Source organism: Bos javanicus, chromosome 23 (genome assembly GCF_032452875.1).
Source record: "Bos javanicus breed banteng chromosome 23, ARS-OSU_banteng_1.0, whole genome shotgun sequence".
Classification (NCBI taxonomy): Eukaryota; Metazoa; Chordata; class Mammalia; order Artiodactyla; family Bovidae; genus Bos; species Bos javanicus.
Window position 1 is genome coordinate 40,131,666 of NC_083890.1, and position 24,815 is coordinate 40,156,480.

General features: G+C 36.1%; 1 protein-coding gene across 1 annotated transcript in view; it reads left to right on the forward strand.

Annotated features, from left to right (window-relative positions):
* Positions 1-24,815, forward strand: part of NUP153 (nucleoporin 153) — a 74,099-nt gene that overhangs the window by 13,354 nt on the left and 35,930 nt on the right. Inside the window, exons 2-13 of the mRNA XM_061398779.1 lie at positions 1,015-1,237; positions 8,393-8,641; positions 8,798-8,937; positions 9,017-9,145; positions 11,196-11,312; positions 11,403-11,447; positions 11,549-11,605; positions 14,247-14,393; positions 17,323-17,375; positions 17,638-17,764; positions 22,699-22,836; positions 23,454-23,552. Of these exons, the coding sequence (XP_061254763.1) occupies positions 1,015-1,237; positions 8,393-8,641; positions 8,798-8,937; positions 9,017-9,145; positions 11,196-11,312; positions 11,403-11,447; positions 11,549-11,605; positions 14,247-14,393; positions 17,323-17,375; positions 17,638-17,764; positions 22,699-22,836; positions 23,454-23,552 (1,524 nt within the window). The remainder of the gene's footprint in view (positions 1-1,014; positions 1,238-8,392; positions 8,642-8,797; positions 8,938-9,016; positions 9,146-11,195; positions 11,313-11,402; positions 11,448-11,548; positions 11,606-14,246; positions 14,394-17,322; positions 17,376-17,637; positions 17,765-22,698; positions 22,837-23,453; positions 23,553-24,815) is intronic.

The window sequence follows — 24,815 nt, forward strand, 5'->3', positions numbered from 1 at the left end:
TGAAACTGGCTACCTCACCCCAGGTTGTTTCTGCCAGCCTTTTTTCTCATTACTAATGACATTATCAGTGTATGTTTCTGTTAATACTTAGTAAATTGTGAAGTGCTTTCACATTATTTCATTTGATCTTCTTTATAATTCCTATCAAGTAATAGTAGGAAAGGGTGTTATTCTTATTTTACCCAGAGTAAATCAGAGTACAGCCTACTGACCCCAAAGTGCATGCTAGATATTCTGCAACAGTTGTGTTTGTACCTTGGGCACATTACTTCATTATTCCTCTTCATTCATCAAGTGGCACTGTTAAAAGCAGTTTTATAAAATTGTTGTGAGGATTAAATTGAATAATGTGTATAAACTGCCGAGAACAGCGTCTGCCGCATAGCAAAGCTATAGTGAACATTAATAATGCTGATAGTTGTTGTACCATAGCTTTTTCTCCCTTTAAAAGTTACTGTAATAAAATTCTTGGTTTTTAGGCAACATTTAATATAACAAAATTTTACCATCAATGAAAGTCTTAGATTTTTTTATGTTGCATTTGTTGTCTTACTGCCTTTTTATTCACCTAAATTTTTGTTGTTAAAGAGTGTACAGTGAAATATTTGCTTGAGGGAGCTGTTGAAGGTATTTATATTGCTTTAATATGCTGGGATCAAGATGGCTACCTTTTGTCTGGGATTATAGCATTTTAGTGCATATCTTACTACTAAATCTAAAATGTATATTGTTTAGTTGAAAGCCTGTTGGGGTTTTTTAACGATTAGAGTCATGTGGCCATTTGGGGCAGTTACTGGCTCGTGGATACATGCGTGTAGAAGAAAGAAAAAAGTAGGAATTTCGTAAAGTCTATAGAATTTGTAAAATGCATTATGTCAGTGTTAACTCAAGTAACTAAATTTAGGAAACTTTGTTGGAAATAGTTATATTTTGCTCGGTATGGCTTTCTGTACATAGGTACTTATTTTAAAAGATAAATTTCTAAACTGCCTTCCATGTTTTCCTCTTCAACAGGGCATTCTTAGCAGGGTTACAGAATCTGTTAAGAATATTGTGCCTGGATGGCTACAGAGATATTTCAGCAAGAACGAAGATGTATGTAGCTGCTCAACAGACACAAGAGAGGTGCCACAGTGGCCAGAAAATAGGGAAGATGACCATATATACTCTGATGAGGAGAGCGCGAACATTCATGACGGGAGAATCACTCCTGAGCCAACAGGCAGTAATACAGAAGGTAAATAGAATGTGGATATTTTGTTTTGAATGATAGGTTTTCATGCCTTAATCTAAAATATTTTTATATTGCCTAGCTGTGGTAAATCTAATTGTGTAGTATAGAAACCATGTTGGAGAAGGGTGATGATCACCTACAAATTGGTATCTTTTTAATTTAGCAGCTTTTTGTTTATTAAGGGAGGTTGAAATACTGTATCAGTTGAGCGCCAGCTCTGCTGTTAGACACTGGGTTTGAATTTTCACACCACCAATTGTTAGTCGTGTGATTTTGGTCAAGATAATCTGCTCTCCTCTGTACGCTCATAAGTGGTTTTGAAGAGAGTGAATGTGAATAGGTCCTGAGACTAAGGGAGCAGTGTGGTAAGGCCCCCCAGCACGTGGATTTGGGTGTGGTGAAGCTGCAGTTGGCTCCCTCCCTCTGCAGCCTGCCCAGCTGGGCTGTTTAATCTTAGACTGTTTTAAATGTGTTTTGGATTTACTTAAGGCGTTTTTGTGGGGTTTGCAAATATTTAATAGCTTCAGGTAACGCATGAATGTGACATATTTGGGAATACGACTCTGTCATTCACGTATTTTTTATAGCCCTACTGAGACGTACTTCACATAAATGGGTTCACCCATTTAAAGTATATAGTTCAGTGATTTTCCTGTTGTTGTTGTTCAGTGATTTTTAGTACATACGGAGTGTTTCACGGTGGATTTTAGAACATTTTAATTACCATCCTTCCCCACCCCATTCCCCTGAAATCCTATACCCATTAGTAGTCACTACCCATCCCTGCCCCTCCAGCACCAGGCAACCACCAATCTTTATCTATAGATTTGTCTAGACTGATGTTTGATATAGATGGAATCATAAAATATGTGATCTATTATAACTGGCTTCTTGCACTTAACATGATGGTTTCAGGGTTCATCCATGTCATAGCATGTATCAGAACTTCCTTTTTATTGCCAGATAATATTTCATGGCTTGGATAAACTACATTTTATTTATCCATTGACCAGTTGATGAACATTTGTGTGGTTTCTACTTTTGCAGTATTGAGAACACTCCTTTTTTGAGTATTCCTGTGCAAGTTGTTTTGTGGATGTGTTTTCTCCTGGGTAGGTACCTGGGAGTAGAATTGCTGGGTCATCTGGTAATTTAACATTTTGAGGAAAAAACTTTTTCTAAAATGACTACACCATCTTACCTTCCCACTGGTGTGTGTGAAGAATGCAGTTTCTTTACCCTGTTAGTGTGTGAAGGATGCAATATCTTTTTTACTTCTTTTTTTTAAATATAGCTCTTCTGGTAGATGTGAAGTGGTATCTCATCGTGATTTTGATTTGCATCTCCCTGATCACTAATAATGAGCATCTTTTCATGTGCTTCAGTTCAGTTCAGTATCTCAGTCGTGTCCGACTCTTTGCAACCCCATGGATCGCAGCACGCCAGGCCTCCCTGTCCATCACCAACTCCCAGAGTTCACTCAGACTCACGTCCATCGAGTCAGTGATGCTATCCAGCCATCTCATCCTCTGTCATCCCCTTCTCCTCCTGCCCCAGTCCCTCCCAGCATCAGAGTCTTTTCCAATGAGTCAACTCTTCTCATGAGGTGGCCAAAGTATTGGAGTTTCAGCTTTAGCATCATTCCTTCCAAGAAATCCCAGGGCTGATCTCCTTCAGAATGGACTGGTTGGATCTCCTTGCAGTCCAAGGGACTCTCAAGAGTCTTCTCCAACACCACAGTTCAAAAGCATCAATTCTTCGGCGCTCAGCCTTCTTCACAGTCCAACTCTCACATCCATACATGACCACAGGAAAAACCATAGCCTTGACTAGACGGACTTTTGTTGGCAAAGTAATGTCTCTGCTTTTGAATATGCTATCTAGGTTGGTCATAACTTCTTTCCAAGGAGTAAGCGTCTTTTAATTTCATGGCTGCAGTCACCATCTGCAGTGATTTTGGAGCCCAGAAAAATAAAGTCTGATACTGTTTCCACTGTTTCCCCATCTATTTGCCATGAAGTGTTGGGACCGGATGCCGTGATCTTCATTTTCTGAATGTTGAGCTTTAAGCCAACTTTTTCACTCTCCTCTTTCACTTTCATCAAGAGGCTTTTGAGTTCCTCCTCACTTTCTGCCATAAGGGTGGTGTCATCTGCATATCTGAGGTTATTGATATTTCTCCCGGCAATCTTGATTCCAGCTTGTGTTTCTTCGAGTCCAGCGTTTCTCATGATGTACTCTGCATAGAAGTTAAATAAACAGGGTGACAATATACAGCCTTGACGTACTCCTTTTCCTATTTGGAACCAGTCTGTTGTTCCGTGTCCAGTTCTAACTGTTGCTTCCTGACCTGCATACAAATTTCTCAAGAGGCAGATCAGGTGGTCTGGTATGCTCATCTCTTGCAGAATTTTCCACAGTTTATTGTGATCCACACATTGAAAGGCTTTGGCATAGTCAATAAAGCAGAAATAGATGTTTTTCTGGAACTCTTTTGCTTTTTCCATGATCCAGTGGATGTTGGCAATTTGATCTCTGGTTCCTCTGCCTCTTCTAAAACCAGCTTGAACATCAGGAAGTTCACGGTTCACATATTGCTGAAGCCTGGCTTGGAGAATTTTGAGCATTACTTTACTAGCGTGTGAGATGAGTGTGATATATCTTTGGAGGAATGGGCTATTCAAATCCCCCTTTTCCATTTTTTACCAGGTTATTTTTCTTTTTATAATTGAATTGAAAGGGGTTTTGACATATTTTGAATATGTCTCTTATCTATATATGATTTGCAAACATTTTTCTCCCATTTTAGCTTCTTGATGGTGTCCTTTGAAGCACAAAAGTTTTAAATTTTGAGGTCCACTTTATCTCTCAAGTATATATTTCTTTTCAGTATATATATTGTTTTCTTTCACTGCATGTTTTGATTTCCAGTTACAGCAATTTTTTTGATAACTTAAGTCTTGTCTTGCCTCAATAATTGATGTGAATATGTACCTATTAATTTTGGTATACTTAGTAACTTATTTTCCTGCCTGATTTGCTTTTAGTGAGAACTAGTGAGCGTGAAATGGGCTGAAAGAGGGATTCTTATTTTGGAGAAGTGGCAAATCTAACTTTTCTTAGTGATACTCAATTTGGTTTAGTCTTTTTTATTAGAGTAACTTAGGGAGTTTTAGGAGAAGGCAATGGCACCCCACTCCAGTACTCTTGCCTGGAAAATCCCATGGATGGAGGAGCTTGGAAGGCTGCAGTCCATGGGGTCGCTGAGGTCGGACACGACTGAGCAACTTCACTTTCACGCATTGGGGAAGGAAATGGCAACCCACCCCAGTGTTCTTGCCTGGAGAATTCCAGGGACTGGGGAGCCTGGTGGGCTGCCGTCTATGGGGTCGCACAGAGTTGGACACGACTGAAGCGACTTAGCAGCAGCAGCAGAGAGTTTTAATATCTGTACTTTTCAAGATCTCTTTCTAATATATTACTAGCAACCATCTGGTGGTTTTACTTGGTAGGTCTCTAGGGTGACTGCTTCTGTGTCATTCTCTTCTGACATCGAATGGGACCCCAACTTCTCTCTTGACTAGAGACTTGTAGTGTGCACCACCATATATCTACCGTGACTGAAGCTTTTTCCATCCTAATGCTTGTGGGGATTAACTAACTTGAAGAATTCAGTTTAGCTGTGAGATAAATGGAGTGTCTCATTGTACAGCTGTGAGGTTTCTTTCTGTTTGTGTGTTTGTACTTTTGTTGAAATGATGGCAGTGGTCTGCCAAGGTTCATTCCCACTTGGATTTTATTCATTATATTATTAAGTTTACACAGTAGCTTTCTATTATATATATACATAGTACACACACCTTTGTGAATAATTTGTAAATTTAAATTATTATGGAAATTTTCAAAGTACAAAAGGAAGGAGGGGGATAATACGGTAAACCCCTCGGACCTGTTAGCCAGTTTCAGGGACAGCCAGCGTACGGCTGACTTTGTTTTCCTCGTTCCCACATCTGTTCACCCGCCTTCTCATTCGAACTCCTCTGATTTAGAAGCAAATTGTGAGCAGCTTTTGATACTAACTTCAGAAACTTGGTGACATTTTTCCCTGTGTCTTGTCTTAGAGCTGACTCCTGCTCCTGTCTTAAAATCTGTAAGTTCTAGGCAGATCTCTTTTGACAGGCTGCCTCCGTCTTTCTCAAAGTATTCAGTACTTACAGCCACATGTGTGACTACAGTATCAATTGATAACTCTCCTGTGTGATGAATATAGATCTTATTAGATAATGATAAATAATGATAAATCTTATTAGATAACGATAAATAACGATAAATCACTTTGTTTACTCTGTGGAACATTATTCTTAAATTTGACAGTGCGTTCTCAAAACAACTTAGACATACTTGCTCTTAAAGTAGTGTAAAATTAGATGTAACAATCCTGCATGTTGCTTACCGATTACCAGTGTAACTCATATATTAATAGTAACTGGACCAGGAGAATACTGTACATCCTTCAAATAGCACACCCTTCAAATGAACGGTTACAGAATCTGCAGCCTCTTTGATACCTGCTGTCTGCAGCTTTCTGCGTTTATGCACCTCCTTGTATTGCGTGTTTTAATGATGGTGAGCCATGAGGTGTCTAGATTTCTTTTACTCGGTTAATGGCATTAATCAGTGAGGAGAACCTCAAATAATGTAGAGGATAGATTTTTATCGATTCAGCAAGAGTTCAGGCCTCTGAGGGGGACACCCACAATGGTGCATGTACCATGCTGGTCAGCCATGGACTGAAGTTTAGATTTACTGGCTGATTAACGCTGTGATACCATAGGTGTGCTCTCGGAAACTGAGCCTTTGTGGCTGATGGGAATCTGTAGATGACATGACCTCATTTAGTCTTACTGTCCCCAAATGTGTCCTTTATTGGGCCTGGTTTAGAGGGTAAGGAAGCTATATAAACCTGAAAAACTGGCATTGCTGTTAGCAGCATACCTTCCAGTAGAAGTGTATCATACTAGCTTGCTTTTTCTCTATGGCTTCTGTATATGCTAGATTGAGTAGATGTCTGCCAATAGCTTGAAAACATCCCATGGGATAAACTGCTGTGGGGGTGAGAGAATGGGTCAGTAAAAAGCACTTTTAGGATCTACTACAAAATTAGAATACTTCATGCTATAAGAAACATTTCAGCCTATGTGTATACGAATCCTGACTGTGGAGATAATTGAAATATGATAGTCTTTAGATACCAATAGGTGTAAGTGCCAATACCAGTAAATTTTGAAGCTCCTGCCAGTTTCTCCCTTAACTTGAGCAAACTTGGTAAGAAATTATTACATTAAACACTAATTTCCCATTCCCTTCCCCTCAGCCCCTGGCAAACACCATTGTACTTTTGCTATGACTTTGACTGCATACTTCAAATGAGTAGAATCGTAAATATTTCTCCTTCAGTGACTGACTCACTTCACTTAGCAGAATGTCTTCAGAGTTCATTCGCATCGTTCTATGTATTGGAATTTATTTCCTTTTTACGACAATAATATTCATTGTATGTATTTACCACATTATTCATTCATCTGTTGATGGACACTTAGGTTTCTTCCAACTTTGGCTGTTGTGAATAATGCTGTTACGAACATGGTTATACAGATCTCTTTGAGACTCTCAGTTCTTTTGGATATATATCCAGAAGTGGAGTTGTTGGGTCGTGTGGTAATTCTGTTTTTAATTCTTTGTGATAGTAGCTGTCCTTAGGAGTGTGAAGTGGTATCTCACTGGTTTCAATATGCATATCTCTGTTTAGAAATGTTGAGAATCTTTCCATATGCTTGTTGACTGTGTATCATTTTTGGACAAGAGTCTGTTCAAATCCTTTGCCCAATTTTTAATCAGATAGTTTGATTTACTATTGTAGGAGTCCTTTATATGTTCTGGATATTGACACCTTATCATATATGATTTGCAAACATCTTCTATTTTTATTTCTATTTCTTTTATTCCTTAAGTTGCCTTTTCTCTCTTGATTATCATGTCTTAGTGCTCAAAAGTTTTTTAGTTTGATACAGTCCCACATGTCTTTTTTCTTTTATTGCCTGTCATATCTGAGAAATCATTGCCAAGATCAGCATCTTAAAGCTTTTCTGTTTTTTTCTGTAAACTTTATATTTTGGAGTCTTATGTTTAGATCTTTAATCATTTAGTGCTTATTTTTGTGTATGGTGTAGGAAAGGGTCCAGTTTCCTTCTTTTGCCTGTGGATATCCAGTTTTCCCCAAATTATTTATTGAAGAAATGATTCTTTCCATTGACTGGTGTTGGTGCTCTGTCAGGGATCATTTGACCGTGTGTGTAAGGGTTTATTTCTTGGCTCTCTGTTATGTCCTTTTGGTCTACATGTCTGTCTTTAGGCCAGCACCATGCCTTTGATTGCTGTTTTGTAATGATTTTTTGAAATCAGGAAGTGTGACATCTCCATTCTTGTTGTTCTTTTTCAGGATTATTTTGGTCATTAGGGGTTGATTGAGATTCAATAGGAAGTTTAGGACGAATTTTTCTATTTCATCAAAAAAGGATCATTGGGTTTTTTTTGTTTGTTTGTTTGTTTTTTAAAGAAATTGCATTGACTCTGCAGATCACTTTGGGTAGTATTGACATTTTAACAATTTTAGGTCTTTCAGTCTAAGAACATGGGATGTTTTTCCATTTATTTACATCTTAAATTTCTTTCAGTCATGTTTTGTAGTTTTCATCTTGCAAGTTCTTTCACTTCCTTAGTCAATTCCTAAGTGTTTTATTCTTTTTGATGCTACTGTTAATGGAATAATTTTCTTGTTTTTCATTGTTAATGTATAGAACAAAACTGATTTCTGCATGTTGATTTTGTATTTTGCTGCTTTGCCAAATTTGTTGACAAGTATATTTTGATCACTAAAGTGTATTTTGGCAGTAGGCTAGGCAAGTTAATTTCACTTAGTTGAAAACCTTGTTTGGCTAAAGAATATCTTAAATTGGGCTTATCACAGGAGGCTTCAGTGTTTTGAATGGAAGTTATGTTTATTATATAGTATATTTTCTTCAAACAAACACTTTTATTTTGATAGTACATTGCTTTTTCTAAACTGAGTGTTAATAATGTTATTGCTGTTCTCTTTAGAACCCTCAACAACTAGTACCGCTTCAAATTATCCAGATGTATTAACAAGGCCTTCTCTTCATCGGAGCCATTTGAATTTCTCCATGTTGGACTCTCCTGCGTTACACTGTCAGCCCTCCACATCTTCGGCATTCCCCATCGGCAGTTCTGGATTTTCCCTCGTAAAGGAAATTAAAGATTCTACCTCTCAGCATGATGATGATAACATCTCAACCACCAGTGGTTTTTCTTCAAGAGCTTCTGATAAAGGTATTCTTGGCATTTGGTAGTAAATAATTTTGGTAGTAGAAAATAAATTTCATGGGATAATTTTTTTCTAACTTGGCTGTCATTTTCATTTTCTATTTATAAAAGCATAGGCCTTGTTATAGTGTTATTACTGTGCATTGCATATTTTTATTTCAGATATAGCTGTTTCAAAGAACACTTCGGTGCCACCTCTGTGGTCCCCAGAGGCTGAACGTTCTCATTCATTCTCACAGCACACTGCCACCAGCTCAAAAAAACCAGCATTCAACTTGTCTGCCTTTGGAGCACTTTCTCCTGTGAGTCCTAATTTGATTTGATTTAACCACATTAGTTTTGAGGGCTTGTCTTATAATTTATCGTTATGTTTCTGTGCAGTCACTTGGGAACTCTTCAATTTTTAAAACAAGTCAACTTGGAGATTCTCCTTTTTACCCTGGAAAAACAACGTATGGCGGGGCAGCAGCCGCTGTAAGACAGTCTAAACTACGGAACACACCGTATCAGGTTGGTTTGAATAGAAGGGGGCTTATACCTTTTTTTCTTTTAAAAATAAGTTAACTATTGTCACTCAAAAAAAGTTTGGGTCCATTTATTCTTTGGTGAAATGATAAAACTGGATTGCGTTCTTTTCATTTAGGAGCTATATTAATATTATTTTGCACCAAAGTGAACATTTTATCCATTATTTGTGTGTGTGTGTTTTAGAAAGTATGGTAGTTAATTCCTTTTTTAAAAAGTTGAGGTGTATGTAACATATAGTAGAATTTACCCGTATCACAGTATTTGTATTTTAACTAAACACATACAGTTGAATAACTCCTTCTGCACTCAAAATACTGAATAAACATTTCCATCATACCAGAACATTCTTGGGAAACTCTGTAGTCAGCCCTTCTTTGTACTTCACCTCTTGGCAACCAGTATCTGTTTTCTTTTCCTGTAGTTTTCTTTTTTTTTCCCCCAGGATGTCATAAATTTAATCATACACTGTGTATTTTTTTGAATGTGGCTTATTCTATTTAGCATAATACACTTAGGCATTATGCAGATCAGTCTATATTTGCATATATCAGTAGTTAATTCCTTTTTATTGCAGTTATACAGTTTGCTTATCTACTCACTAGTAAAAGGATGCTTAGATTATTTCTAATTTTTGTCTATTGTGAATAAAACTGCTATGGACATTAATTTTCATTTCTCTTGGGTATACTCCTAGAAGTTGGATTGCTGAGTCACATGGTATATACAGTAATTTTATAATAAACCACTGGAGTGTTTTCCAAAGTGGGTGCTACCCCTTTGCGTTCTCACCATACCGTCAGCACTTGTCATCAATTTTTTATAGGCATGTAGTGACAATTCCAACTTACTGTGGTTTTGCATTTCCCTAATGACCATGATGGTGCTTATTACCATCAGTATACCTGGGGTGAAGTATGTGTACAAATGTTGCCCATTAATAAAAATCTAAATTTTTTATTGAGTTACAATATGAAATATTAGTTTTAGGTATGCAACATAGTGGCTTGATATTTTTATACATTATGAAATAACCACAAGACCAGTTACTATCCATTGCCATACAAAGTTGTTAAAATATTGTTGAATATATTCCCTATGTATACATTACATCCTTGTGACTTATTTTATATATGGAAGGGTACACCTGTTAATCCCCTTTGGCAATTTAATCTGTCCCTTTTGCTCATTTTTAAATAAGTTTTTTTTTCTTATTCATGAGTTTTGAGAATTCATTATTCAGGGTGTATGTCCTTTATTAGATATATGTTTTACATGTATTTTCTCCCATTCTCTGGCTTATCTTAACAATACCTTGTCGAGAGAAGTTTTTACTTTTGAAGACATTCAGCATATCAGGTTTTGTTTTTTTTTTCTTCCTTTTATGGTTCATGCCTTTGGTGTCATGTCTAGAAATTTTTACCCAACCCAAGGTCACAGAGATTTTCTTCTGTTTTCTTTTAAAAGCTTTATAGTTTTAGGTTTTAATTTAGACCTTTGATTCATTTTGAGTTAAAATTTTTATGTATAGTATGAAGTGTGGATCAAGATTCATTCTTTTAAACAAATGAATGTCCATTTTTTCTCATACGTACTGTTTGTTGATAAGATTGTACTTTAACCATTGAATTGTCTTTGCACCTTTTTTGAAAATGAATTGACCATATATGTGGCTCTATTTCTGGACTTTCTGTTCTTTTGGTGTGTGTGTGTGTGTGTGTGTGTATCCTTTTGTCAACACTATTCTTTTGTCTTGATTACTATATCTTGATAGTAAGTCCTGAAATCAGGTACTTTGAGTCCTCCAAACCTCCCTCGCCCCTCACAGGATTCAGAGAATTGAAATTTTCAATTAAGGCATAAAGAAAAAAAGTTGAACATGAGCTTAATGACACCACCCAAAGACAGGTTGATGTTAACAGTTAATTCTTTTTCACTTTGCACATAAAATTCTGTTTCATAGTTATTTTCACTCTCTGAAATTTGTGCTTTAGAGTATAAAGTTCCAGCAAATAACTCAAGGTTCACATTATAGGCACCAGTCAGAAGACAGATGAAAGCTAAGCAGCCCAGTGCACAGGCCTATGGTGTGACCAGTTCAACAGCTCGGAGGATATTGCAGTCCTTGGAGAAGATGTCAAGTCCTCTAGCGGTAAGTTTTTAAAATCACAATTAGATTCAGGAATATAGCAAAATTTAAGCTTAGTGAGAAATCTTAATTTCGTTATTTCAACATTAACAGGATGCAAAAAGAATTCCATCTGTTTTTTCTTCTCCTCTGAATTCTGTAAGTTGACTTTTAAATCTTTAAAGAGGTACGTTTTCACATGTTGGTGATACCATATTTTTCAGTTTCCCGTCCATTCTAATGGTATTTTATTTATTTAGCCTCTTGATAGGAGTGGGATGGATACCACCACAGACTTTCAGGCCAAAAGGGAAAAGGTAAGCCTTCTTTAGCATTTATCTAAGGTACTGGCAGTTTTATATTTATTTTTAAGTTGGCAAATACATAAATTGGCTTTAGTTGATGGTCATTAAGGAACCTGTTTGAAAAAAATGGACTTTTTTTTTTTTTAACTTGGATTTTGCAGTTTCTTGTGAGGGCCTTAGCACATGCTGTATATGTAGTAGATGGTATATATTAATTATATCTTGGCATTTCCATTTTCAGTATCCTGGCAGTCTTTTTTTTTAATAATTGATTTACAGTATTGTGTTAGTTTCAGGTATACAGCAGAGTGAATCAGTTATGCATATACATGTATTCCCTCTTTTTTTAGGTTCTTTTCCCATATAGGTTGTTACAGAGTCTTGAGTTCCCTGTGCTGTACAGTAGGTTCTTATTAGTTAACTATTTTGTATATTTCTGGCTGTCTTTATACGAGTAACTCTTATCTTTTGATAAATGAAGATAGGCGTGAACAGAGCTTGACATGTTTAATTAGCAGTTCAATGAACTAAAGTTCTCATTGAACATAGTTACTTTGTAAGTTTTCCTCATAAACATGTCAAATCAGTTATGTGTGATAGGATTTCCAGTTTGCATAACTTCTTCCATCAGTCAGCCAAGACAGCAGAGCTAATGAAAAATGTAATAGTTATATCTTGATAAACCTTTTTATCACATTCTATTTGGTTAAAATTAGTTTGGGGTTTTATTGTGGGAAATGCTTGATAGTTAAGGTTAAAGAGGTATAATTTTTGTCAGTTATATTTATGTATAAGTGCCCTTAAGGGAAAGCAGATTCCCACATAATTCCTTGTAAAGCATTTATTACACCACCAGGTTCCCTCAGGAGTAATTGATTAAAATTATCATAAATTTCTGAATTAATTGTAGGAACTGTGTTCAAGATACTGGTAAATGACAATTATTTTACTGCAGTTCTGATGCAGAAAAGAAAATATTAATTGAGCTTTTTCTTGGGATAGCATTATTTCTCAGTTTTTAGTATTACCTTATGGCTCAGCTGGTAAAGAATCCTCCTGCAGTGTGGGAGATCTGGGTTCGATCCCTGGGTTGGGAAGATCCCGGAGAAGGGAAAAGCTACCCACTCCAATATTCTGCCCTGGGGAATTCCATAGACTGTATAGTCCGTTGGGTCGCAAAGAGGTGGACTCGACTGAGACTTTCCCTTTCAGACATTTGTAATAAAGCAAGAGGGAATTCATTATTGGCTGTGTAATGGGATTAAGTTAAGCCATTATCTGCTTTTCTGTGACTCATTTATATCAGATTGTTTAAAAAGAAGTAAAATTTTAAAATTATGTCATAAGAGAAGTTCTCATCAACAAAAATTTTATTAGTGATTGAGTATAGTATAAGTTGATGGGGTTGCAAGAGTCTGACACAACAAGTAAATGACGACAACAGTAGTTTCAGTAAAATTTTGGTAGCGAATGCTAGGAAATATAAAGGCCAGGATACAGTATTGTTGTTCAGGTTTCACAGTTGCAATCAGAACAGTCTACAAAATAGACTTTCTCATTGAATTGTAGGATCACATTTGTGATGAGGATTTAGGGAAGAGCTAGGGACTAGATGGAGGCTTTGCCCTGGAAACCAACATTGTTCACAGCTGCTGCTGGGTGAAAGGACTGTATTCATAGTATTATAATCTTTGGACAAAGTAGAAGCCCTTGGCTTTATAGTCATCTCACACCAACTGGAGTTTTGCTGTGTTTCAGTGTACCAAAAGACGTTGACATAACACTTGTGTTCTTCGATAACAAAGCCAGTTCATCTTAAGATTTGGAATTCTTCACTGTGCTTTACTAATTAGACTTAAATTGTAAAGACTTGGTTTTTAAATAACAATGGAGGAAAGTTTACTTGGAGAGATTTGCACACATTTTAAGCAATTAAAGTTTTCATAGCTGCTGCTGCTGAGTCGCTTCAGTTGTGTCCGACTCTGTGCGACCCCATAGATGGCAGCCCACCAGGCTCCCCCGTACCTGGGATTCTCCAGGCAAGAACACTGGAGTGGGCTGCCATTTCCTTCTCCAATGCATGAAAGTGAAAAGTGAAAGTGAAGTCGCTCAGTCATGTCCGACTCTTAGTGACCCCATGGACTGCAGCCTACCAGGCTCCTCCGTCCCTGGGATTCTCCAGGCAAGAGTACTGGAGTGGGTCGCCTAGTTAAATATTTATAAGTGAAGAAAATATAGATAGTAATTTGGGGAAAATGTGGCAAAATCAATTTTGGTTCATATATTTGAAATTCATCCTGTAAAAGCTTAGAGTATTCAAAATGCTCTGTAGAAGTTTCCTTGTGTGTGTCATGTGTGTGAAGTCATTAAGTTTAGAATAAAATAGTCGGTGAAACCATTTTGAAAGTATATGTATATATAGGTATATGTCTAAATAAATTCGTACTTACATAGATTAATAATATCAATGTTAATACACATTCGTTTACTTTTAGTTTTTCCTCTTAGTGTTTGTTTGCACCCACTGTGTATTTCTCTAGAACTAGGTACTCATAGTCTCTTGGTTATATTAGCTATTGTCAAATAATTTTTAGACATTCGTGGCTGGTATATGAAAATAAAAGTTTGTCTTTGATTTCTGCCTCTCTCTAAGGTGGACTCTCAGTACCCCCCTGTTCAGAGACTCATGATCCCAAAGCCAGTTTCCATAGCAGCAAATCGAACTGTTTATTTTAAACCATCTTTGACTCCATCTGGTGAATTAAGGAAGACTAATCAAAGAATAGATAAAAAGTACAGTGTGAGTATGTGTTTATTTTCACTAGTCTTTGAGTATTGATTAAAATAAATAAGAACACATTGTAAAGTACAATTATTTACTATTGCAGTCTAGCAACTAGATAATGCGTGAAGTTTGTGAATTAGTGATTATGAATTGGTATGGCTTTTAATGGTTGACACCTTGGTCATATCCTGAATTAGTGTTTACTAGCAAGCATTGTTTATATTAAATAATTTTGCCACACTACCTTTATTTGTGTGTTTTGTCTGCGTTGTTGAGCTATTTGAAAATTTCAGGTATCATGACTGTTCACCCAGAGTACTTTGGTATACTATATGATACACTAATATCTCCTATGTTACCATGTTTAAGAAAGTTAATGTCAGTTCCTTCCTAATATTATCTAATAATCTAGTTCATATGTTGTTTATACCTGCTGCTTTTTTGCCACTGCTCAGCTTGTGTGATCTTAATTCCCCAACCAGGGATTGAACCCTGGGGCTCTGGCAGTAAAAGTACCGAGTCCTAACCACTGGACAGCCAGGGAATTCCCTATAGCTGCTTTTTTGAGCCGGTATCCAAACAAGTGTATTACTTGTGGTTTTGTCTTTCTAGACCTCAAATCTTTACCCTCACCACACTGTTTTTATTCTTATGTTGCTTCTGTATTGAGATGTGATTCTCATACCTTGCCATTCACCTTAGAGTTTATAGCTCAGTGGATTTAGTGCATTTACAGTTGTTCGTCTGTGTCACTAGTCAGTTTCAGAACATTCTTATCGTCCTCTCCCCTACATCTCATATCCATTAGTAGTCACTTCTCACCTCTCCACCTCCAGCCTGAGGCAGCCATTTATCTTTCTCTTTAGATTTACTTATCTGGACATGTCGTATATATGAAATCTTAAAATAAGTAGTTCTTAGTGTTTGGCTTATTTCATATTTTCATCATTAGCATGATGTTTTTAGGTTCACCTCATATCAGAACATTGTTCCTTTTTATTGCTGAATAATATTTCATTGTTTAGATGTAGTGATTTTGTTTATCCATTCATCAGTTGAGGGACATTTGGGTCCTTTTCACTTTTTCACTGTAATGAATAATATTGCAATGAACTTTGATACAAGTGCCAGTTTTTTTGTGGACATTGATATTCATTTCTCTTGGGTCTTATACCTTGGAGTAGAATTGCTAGGCACATTGGTATTTGAAAAGGCCAGATCATTTGTCTTCTACTTTGTCTCATGTCCTGGGTCTGTCTGTTTTCCTGTGTCATTTAACTAAAGTGTGTTCTTTTTCCATTTATAAAACATCTTCCTATTTGTGCCTTTGTTGGTTTAAGCTCATTGAATCTTCATGGCAACTCAATTTCTTGAAAAATTTCAAACTGAAATTGAGAGAATAGTACAATACAGTATTTACCTATTTGCTTTAACTTGACTCACCAGTCTTTAACATTTTGTCATATTTGCTTTATCAGACTTTAAAAAATAATTTGAACATAATTTTGGACTTGCATGAAAAATCTTAAGAAGTCCACATTTTACTACATTTCCTTTATCTTTTTCTGTTTCTACAAACAAGAAATTCCCTCACGTACCTGAAGAAGTTACCCAAACCAGAAAGAATCTTATCATCAATACAATACTGTTAATTGCAAATTTTGTTAGGATGCCAGTTGTCCCAAAAGAACAAAAATGGAAGATCATGTGTTAAATTTGTCAAATTTCTTTATCTCCTTTAGTCTAGAACAGTTTTTTGGTTTTGGGGGGGTTTGTTTTTGGTATTTCATAACATTGATATTTCTGAAGGAGTACAAGGATGTTTGTTTGCTCATGATTAGATTCTGGTTGGAGAAAGAAATGGCAACCCACTCCAGTGTTCTTACCTGGAGAATCCCAGGGATGGGGGAACCTGGTGGGCTGCCGTCTATGGGATCGCACAGAGTTGGACACGACTAAAGCGACTTAGCAGCAGCGGCAGCAGATTCTGGTTAGGCACTTTCGGTAGTAATACCACAGAACAAATTCTGAACTCTTCTCAGTATCATAATATCCGGCAGTTTCTGCCAGTTTGTCCTGCACTGATGCTGTGATCAGCAGTTTAGGTGGTGTCAATGGGATTTCTTCACTGTGAAATTGCTAGTATTGTACCTTTTATAACTAATAAGATAACTTTAAGAGTATAAATATCCTTTTTACCCACCACTGTTAGCAGTTTTGATGATATTTGCCTGAATCTTTTATTTGTAGATGCCAAATGGTGGTTTTCTAATTCTACTATTTCTTCTACCTTTATGAAGTTGGTTTTCTACTGTAGGAAGTTTTCTCTATGTATGTATTTCTCTATGTATTTATTTAAGTCAGTGTGAATTCTTAAATTTGATAAGATTGTAATCTTTTATTAGGATTATTTATTTTGATGTTCACTGTCCCATATTTGGCCTTTGAACCGGCTCATGTCCTTTTAATATTTTCACATCATTTTTCAAGCACTTAGTTGCTTTTTAATATTATAAAACAACCCAGGCTCATCTTGTGAGTTTTCAGCCCCAGCCCTGAAATCAGCCAGTTCTCCAAGGAACCCTCATTCCTTTAGATGGAAGAACTCTTTAAGTTGCAGAGAATCATTTCAAAAGGACCGTCAGTGTAAATTTGATTGCACATTTAATAGGCCATAAGTAAAATATTTGTGTGGTTGATAATGTGTATTAAATTTGTATGCTACAGTTTTGTTTAAAAGACAGTTGTGCTTATTATCAGTTTGTGTATAATCACACTGTAACTCTTGGTCATCATTCAGGTGACAGGGTATGAGTTGTAGATTTTAAAATTCATTAAACAACTGTCAAATTCCTGACACCAAATATTAAAGTTCACAGATAAAAAGGTGGTGTTAAAATTAAATAAGCAGCTATATAAATATGTTATATTCCTTTTTTTTTAGACTGATTATGAAAAAAATACTACACCAGGACAAAATAGAGAGCAACAAGAAAGGTATTGTCATCTTTATAGTGAAGCTTCTTTATATTTTTTGTAAGGCCTATATTTGATTTGTATCTGCCTTCTTGAAGATTAAGAAGTTTAAAGAAATAGAAATCTACACATAGAAATCTGTGAGCTTTTAAAATCACATTCAGCTGAACATTTATTTTCTTAATTGTTGACAGATCTTTTTTTTTTTTTTTTTAGTATTAATTAACAAGTTATGGACCAGAGTAATATTTCATTTGTTTTAATTTTCTTTTTCTTTGCCTAGTGGCTTTTCTTATCCAAATTTCAGTATGTCTGCAGCCAATGGTTTATCTCCTGGAGTAGGTGGTGGAGGTGGCAAGATGAGGCGAGAGAGAACACGTGTTGTGGCATCTAAACCTCAAGAGAAGGAGGTAAGGTTATGCTCTTTGACATATATTTTGAAGTATCTTAATACCTTGAAGTTTATTATTAAAAGTTTTGATGCGGTGATGAGGGACCCACCTGGAGGTCCCTTGGAAGGATGAGGTTAGGGGAGACCCAGCATAGGAATTATCTACCATTGAAACAGTTCCTTAAAAGTGTGTGTATGTTTTAAACTATCAGGCTTTTTAAACCATCTTCACTGTGACCTAATCTAATACCTTAAATTTCTTGGGTATCCCTAGTCTAAAGCCATAATTTTTCAAATAAAACTATTGCAATTGAAATTATTTGACCCTTGAAATAACTATTATGTAGTTTGGTTTTGCCCATTCCTGAAACATGATGTGTTTGTCTCATGGGCCTTTTCCTTATTATTTGTAAAATATATCAGTCTTGCAAAAAATAGCAGGTTTTCCCTGTTACGTATTTATCCAGTATGAAGACTCAGCACAGCCCATTCTGCAGGTGCCTTTGGGTTGATTCCTGTACACGCCAGTGTGAGCATGTATGCACATCTCCCCCAGTACACGTGTAGGACTTCTCCAGGCTACTTGTCTGGGAATGGAATTGTTGGATTGTAGGGGATGATACACATCTTGCCTTATTGCTCTTCAGGGTACTTTTACAGTTTAATGCTTCCACATAACAGGTAGATCTGGTTTTCCTTTATTTTTACCAGTACTTGATTTTTTTTTTCTTTTTAATATTAATGTTATGAATGTGAAGTGGTATGCCATTGGATTTTTAATTTGCATTTCCTTCTTTACTAGGGTGAGGAGACATCTTTTTGTGAGTTTCTTGGCCATTTTGCATTTTCTCTTGATCCATTTTTTTCCCCTTTGGGTTATTTCTTTTACTGGGAAGAATTCTTTATGTATACTGAACATCAAAGTTTGAAAACGATAAGGACTCACTGAAGATTGGTTAAATTAACTTTTCTGTTTAGGTTGCACTGTATATTTTCTAACTACATTGAGTTGCATCTGGGTCCATTTCAGTCTTCTGTAAATCAGTTTCAGCCTGGCTAAATCTTTGAAGTTATGTATATCGTACTTTGATTTGTGCTTTTTTTCTAATTGAAATTGTATTTGTGACTTTCTCATTGACCCATGAGGAATTAGGAGTATGTTTTTAGGTTTTTAAGTAGGAGGTCTTCTGTTGACTGTGAAATTAATGTTTTGATTGAAATTGCTCTGTGTGTGTGTTTCCTTCGTATCTATTGGTATTTTGTTTTGCAGCCTTGCTTAGAGTGAGAGGTCTGTGTTTTTCTTTTTTTTTAATCTCCCCTTTTCCAGTATAAGATCTTGTCCTGCGTTTGTGCCTCTCTGACTTATCAGAAGCTTGACTTTGGCAGTTTGGGCTTTCTGCCATATGCCTGTTGGGTTCTGATATTTGAGATCATGCTGGGGACCTTGGCTCAGTTACGGGTCTTGAGACTTTGCCCTTAGGTTCTACTTGTTGCTGTGCTAGAGTGTGGGGAAGGGAGGGGATGTGTTACTGCATTACAACATCTTAAAAATAAAGTTGATCATGTAGCATATAAAATTTTGTACTTAGAAAATTTTTCTTTTCTGCTTGAAACTCTTTATGTAGATTTGATTCATTACATTTAGAAAATGAGTTATTTGCCTTGCCCATGTATACGTAACAAAGTGAGTATCTCATTCATAAAGGATTAGATAGTTCTTTAGAAAAGCTTTTATATTTCTTGGTAAAATGTGTGGCCCCACCTTCTTAAAAGTTTATCCTGATAAGAGGAAAGCATTAGCTTGGTTTAGTGTTTACCAGGTGACAGATTGGGAGTTTTATTTCCCTTTAGTTTCTGTTTTTAAAGATACAGTTTCTAAGATCTTCAGCTGTAGCTTAGACTGATCTATATAGCTCAATTTTAGCTGTCTTGCAGATAGGTATGTGTTTAATATAACTTTGCTGTTTTGAGACATTTGGAGGGGGGTTAAAAATTTGTTGACTTTTACTATCTGGTTTACTAAATGTGAGGAGTTTTATGAAAATCAAAGCCCCTTTATCACCTTCTCCCTTCTCTGGACCCCCTCTCCATTCCTGCCCACTGCTGGTTTTGCACCCCAGGATGCCTCCCCTGACCTGTCTGTCCCTGCTTTGTTCCACTCAAGTTACAGTCTCCACATTTCTGAGGAAAGAGATACTAATAATGAGTGGCTGCCCAAGTTGGTTGCCTCGTCTGTGGGGTTTTTTCCCCCCAAACTTTTCATTTTATATTGGAATACTGCTGATTTACATAATGTTGGGATAGTCTCAGGTAGACAGCAACAGTAGACATGAAGTCCTGAGGTTATATATATTTAACTTTTTAAGTAACTGACAGACTTACTTTCCCCAAAGTAATTGTAACATCAATGGATGGGGCTTTTGTTACTCTACATCTTTATCAATAGTTGATTGTCATCTTTTAAATTTTAGCCATTCTGCTTTGTGTATGACGATGTCTCATTGTAATTTTAATTTGCCTTTCCCTCTTGCTTAATATTTTGTTCTTGTTTATGTGTTTATTGGCCATAATATCTTCCTTTGAGAAGTGTTAATTTAGAACTTTTGGTCTTTTAAAAATAGGGTTGTCTTACTATTATTCAGTTGTAGGAACTATTATTCAGTTTTAGATCCAAGTACTTTGTCAAGATACGTGTCTTACAAATATTTACTCTCCGTCTGACTTGCCTATTCCTTTTCCTAACAGTGTCTTCTGATTAGCAGATGTTCTAACTTTTATGTAGTCTGAACTTAAACATTTTCCCATTATATTTACTGTTTGTATCCTAAGAAACCTATCCCTGTCTACAAAAAAAGTCTTCCTGTGTTTTCCTCCAGAAGATTTATAGTGGTGTTTCTGTGAGAAGATTTTCCTAGTTTTCTTTTTGATTTCGTATATGATCCATAGATTATTTAGAAGTGGGTTTAGTCATGATTTTAATGTTGTGAAATGCATTGAGACTTGCTGTAGCCCAGCACGTGGTCTGCTTCTTGAGTCTTGCCCATTGTGTATTCTGTGGTTGTTGAGTGTCAGATAAGATGACTGTAATAATTCTAACGTCATCTTTGTTCTTACTGAATTTTGCGGGGAGTAGGAAGGGAGGTATGTGTCTAGTAAATTGTTGAGATATGAGTTAAAAGTTGTCAGCTTTTACTTGGTGAGTTTGTCTTTTTCCTGTTAATTATATCAGTTTTTGCTTGTTTATCTTGAGGCCCTCATTGACGTGTACACCTTATCTATGGTGGCCTCTCAGTAATTTACCCCTTTTAATATTACTAAATGTCCTTTAAAAAAGTCTTTGGAAATATTCTTTGTCTTGAAATCTACTTTATCTGGTATTTAATATAGCCAGCCACTCTGATACTAAAATATGCGTTCTTAGGGTTACTATTTGCAAGTTAAATTTTTGTCCATCCATTAACTTCCAATCTATTTATCTGTCTTTATGTTTAATGTAAGTAAATCTCTTACAGAGAGCATGTAATTGAGTCTTGCTTGCCCTTTTTTTAATTTTCTAATTTGCATGTTTACTTATAAATAACATAATTACTGGTATGGTTGGATTAAGGTCTACCTTTTTTTATTTTCTATTTTCCCCATTTTTTTATTTCTCTCTTGTTCTTTTTGAAAGCTTCCTTCTTTTGGGTTAATTGGATATTTCTTAGCATTCCATTTTAATTATTTGTTGGTTTTATATCTCTGACCCTTCTAATAATTTACACAGTCCTCTTGGGATTATGGTGTCTTTAACTTTTTAAATTCTACTTTGTGTTAATATTGATCATTTCCTATAAGATTTAAGAATCTTGTAACTTTATAGTTTGATTTACCACCGCCTTTTCCTTGGTATTTTATCCTATATATCATTTATATTACATTTAGATATGCTGTAAATCCACAATATATTTTTGCTTTACATACTTAATGTGTATTTTAAAGGAACTAAGAGGAAGAGAAGTTTACTCACATATTCTCCACTTCTTCCAGAAATCTAAATCTCCATTTGGTATCATTTCCCTTCACCCTGAAGAACCTGTAGAGCAGGTTTTAGTTTTGTTTTATCCAAGTGCCTTTATTATACACCTGTAGTTTACACAGATTTGCTCTGCCAGAGATTTGGAGAGTTTATATGCAGACTTGGGACTCCCCTTCTGTGGCACTTCATCTCCCCTTATTTTCTAGCTACTGTGGTCACCCTAGTCTGTCCTTTGAATGCCTCAATCAACAGATTGGCAGTTTTCTTTGAATTTCAACTGTCCCAACTGGTACCAACTCAAAGAGGACAAGAAACTCCTCCCTTCTTCTCAGTATCTTCTTCCCTCCAATATCTACTTGCTTTTGGTTGTTTTCTAATGTTTTCAGATGGTTGTTTTTAATATATTGTCAAGCACCTGTAATTGTTACTTGTCAGAGCATTGGTTAAATACAAGGTCTTCCACCATTAGCGGAAGTGGAACTCAATTTTTGTCTGTTCTAATATGGGTAATTTGAGACTAGTGGAGATCTTTGCTTACATTGAAATAAAAACCGAAGCAGTTCACCAAACTCATCAGTACTGATGTTTAGAATGCTGATGTTACATGCCAAGACCAAAAGTGACTTTGTTTCATATTTAAACCACAACTCTGATATGTTAATTTTTTTTTTTTTTCATTTTCACCAGCTAGGAAATTGGTACTGAGGACAGATAGGTTCACAAAGTCACGTTTCTGGCTGGTGGCACAGCTGGGATTCAAATCTTGTTTAGTTTTTTCTTATTCAAGAGCCTACATTGTTAACACTGCATAGTGCTGCCTCATCCCTGTTTATTCTGAATTTACATGTAACTATATCTGTTCTAGCTGAAAATAACGTTGATACAACAGAATGACACAAAAGATGAAATTTGTCATTATAAAATATGTTATGTTTTAGGAAGTGGAAGTACCAGTATTACCGAAAATCTCTCTACCCATCACCAGTTCTTCACTGCCTACCTTCAATTTTAGTTCTTCTGTGATCACAACTTCCTCTCCATCACCCATTAGTCCTTCACAATCATTAACAAATAAGGTAAAAAAAACCCATTGTTCCATAGAGGTGCTTTTTGTTTTTTCTTTATTTTAAAAAAACTAACCTGATTAAATCAGTGCTTAATTTTCACTATGGGAATTAACAACTCAGAAATTTGAGAAAAACGGAAATAGCATTGGCTTTTTAAAAAAATGTACATCGTAATGGGAACATTCTTCAATTCTTATGAATGTATTGTAAGTCTGTTTTCAAACAATATTTCCATTGAAAATACTTTATTCTTGGTTAATAATGAATTTCTGCTTTTTTAAAAAATTTCTCAAGTAGGATTAACGTCTTTAATCTGCTCCTAAAATTTGTTTGCTTTTTTCCTGACTTACTTTTTCTGAACATTTCTTATAGATGTTTATTTTTCTCCCTTAAGTAATTATCTCCCTCCAAGATCATGTATATTCCTCTTTGAAGAGGAAGCCAAATCTTATAACAGTTTCATGTTGAGTAGTTTTCAGAAATTAAAAGTGATTTTTTTTTTAATTTAAAAGGGAAAAAAATGCTTTTGGCTTCTTTGTAATTAATTTGCTTAAGGTCTATTTAACTGCCAATTTCTTTTTCTAAAAAGCTTTTTCTGTCATTTCTTTAATAATTTGAAAAACCAGGTACAAGTGACCTCTCCAAACAGCACTGGCAGCCCCTTGTTTAGATTTTCATCTCCAATTGTAAAATCTACTGAGTCAGATGTACTACCTCCGTCATCTGTAAGTAGCAAGCAAAGAGTGTTGCATATTGATTGATTCCAAAGGCATACTGTATTTTTAAGCTGTAATTTACCATTGCTGGTAAGAAATGCCATTTTTCTTACCAAAAAAATTCAATGTACAGAAAACTTTGAACATCTATACACAAAATGTATGTGTATATATATATGTATGCATCTTCTCATGTACCATTTGGAAGTTAGGATGGAGATATTTTGGTATCCTTAATTTTCTTTGTATCCCCTAAGAAAAAAGATACTTTTTGCATACCCATAATACAGTTGTCATACCCCAAAAAATGTAACATGATGTTAATAGTAACATAGTGTGCACATTCAGATTTACCCATCAGCCTCAGACTCGCTTTAATTGCTGTTTTGTTTCTCTTGGTACCTTTAATTGCTGTTTTGTTTCTCTTGGTACCGGATCCAGTTACAATTAAGACTTAGCAACTAAGTCATATTTCATTAAGTTAGCATGTCTCTTGGATTGGCTTTAATCTAGAAAATTGGAAGGTTTTATGTGCCACTATATATTTGTTTCTTCATAGTAAATATTTTGAGTAAGAGTGGTATATAAGTTGGAGACTTCCTTGGTGGCCAGTGGCTGGGACCCCGCCTGCCAGCCTGCGGCCCCTCCACCCAGTGCAGAGGGCCCAGGCTCGGGCCCTGGTTGAAGAACTGGATCCCACATAGCACAACTGAAACCCAGCACAGCTAAATACATAAATACTAAAAAAAAATAGTACATAAGTTTGATGTTCTAGTTGCCCCATCTCTATTTGGCATGTGTATCATTTAAATATGTTCAGTTCAGTTCAGTCACTCAGTCGTGTCTGACTCTTTGCGACCCCATGAATCGCAGCACTCCAGGCCTCCCTGTCCATCACCAACTCCCAGCGTTCACTCAGACTCAAGTCCATCGAGTCAGTGATGCCATCCAGCCATCTCATCCTCTGTCGTCCCCTTCTCCTCTTGCCCCCAATCCCTCCCAGCATCAGAGTCTTTTCCAATGAGTCATCTCTTCGCATGAGGTGGCCAAAGTACTGGAGTTTCAGCTTTAACATCATTCCCTCCAAAGAAATACCAGGGCTAATCTCCTTCAGAATGGACTGGTTGGATCTCCTTGCAGTCCAAGGGACTCTCAAGAGTCTTCTCCAACACCACAGTTCAAAAGCATCAATTCTTCGGCGCTCAGCCTTCTTCACAGTCCAACTCTTACATCCATACATGACCACTGGAAGAACCATAGCCTTGACTAGAC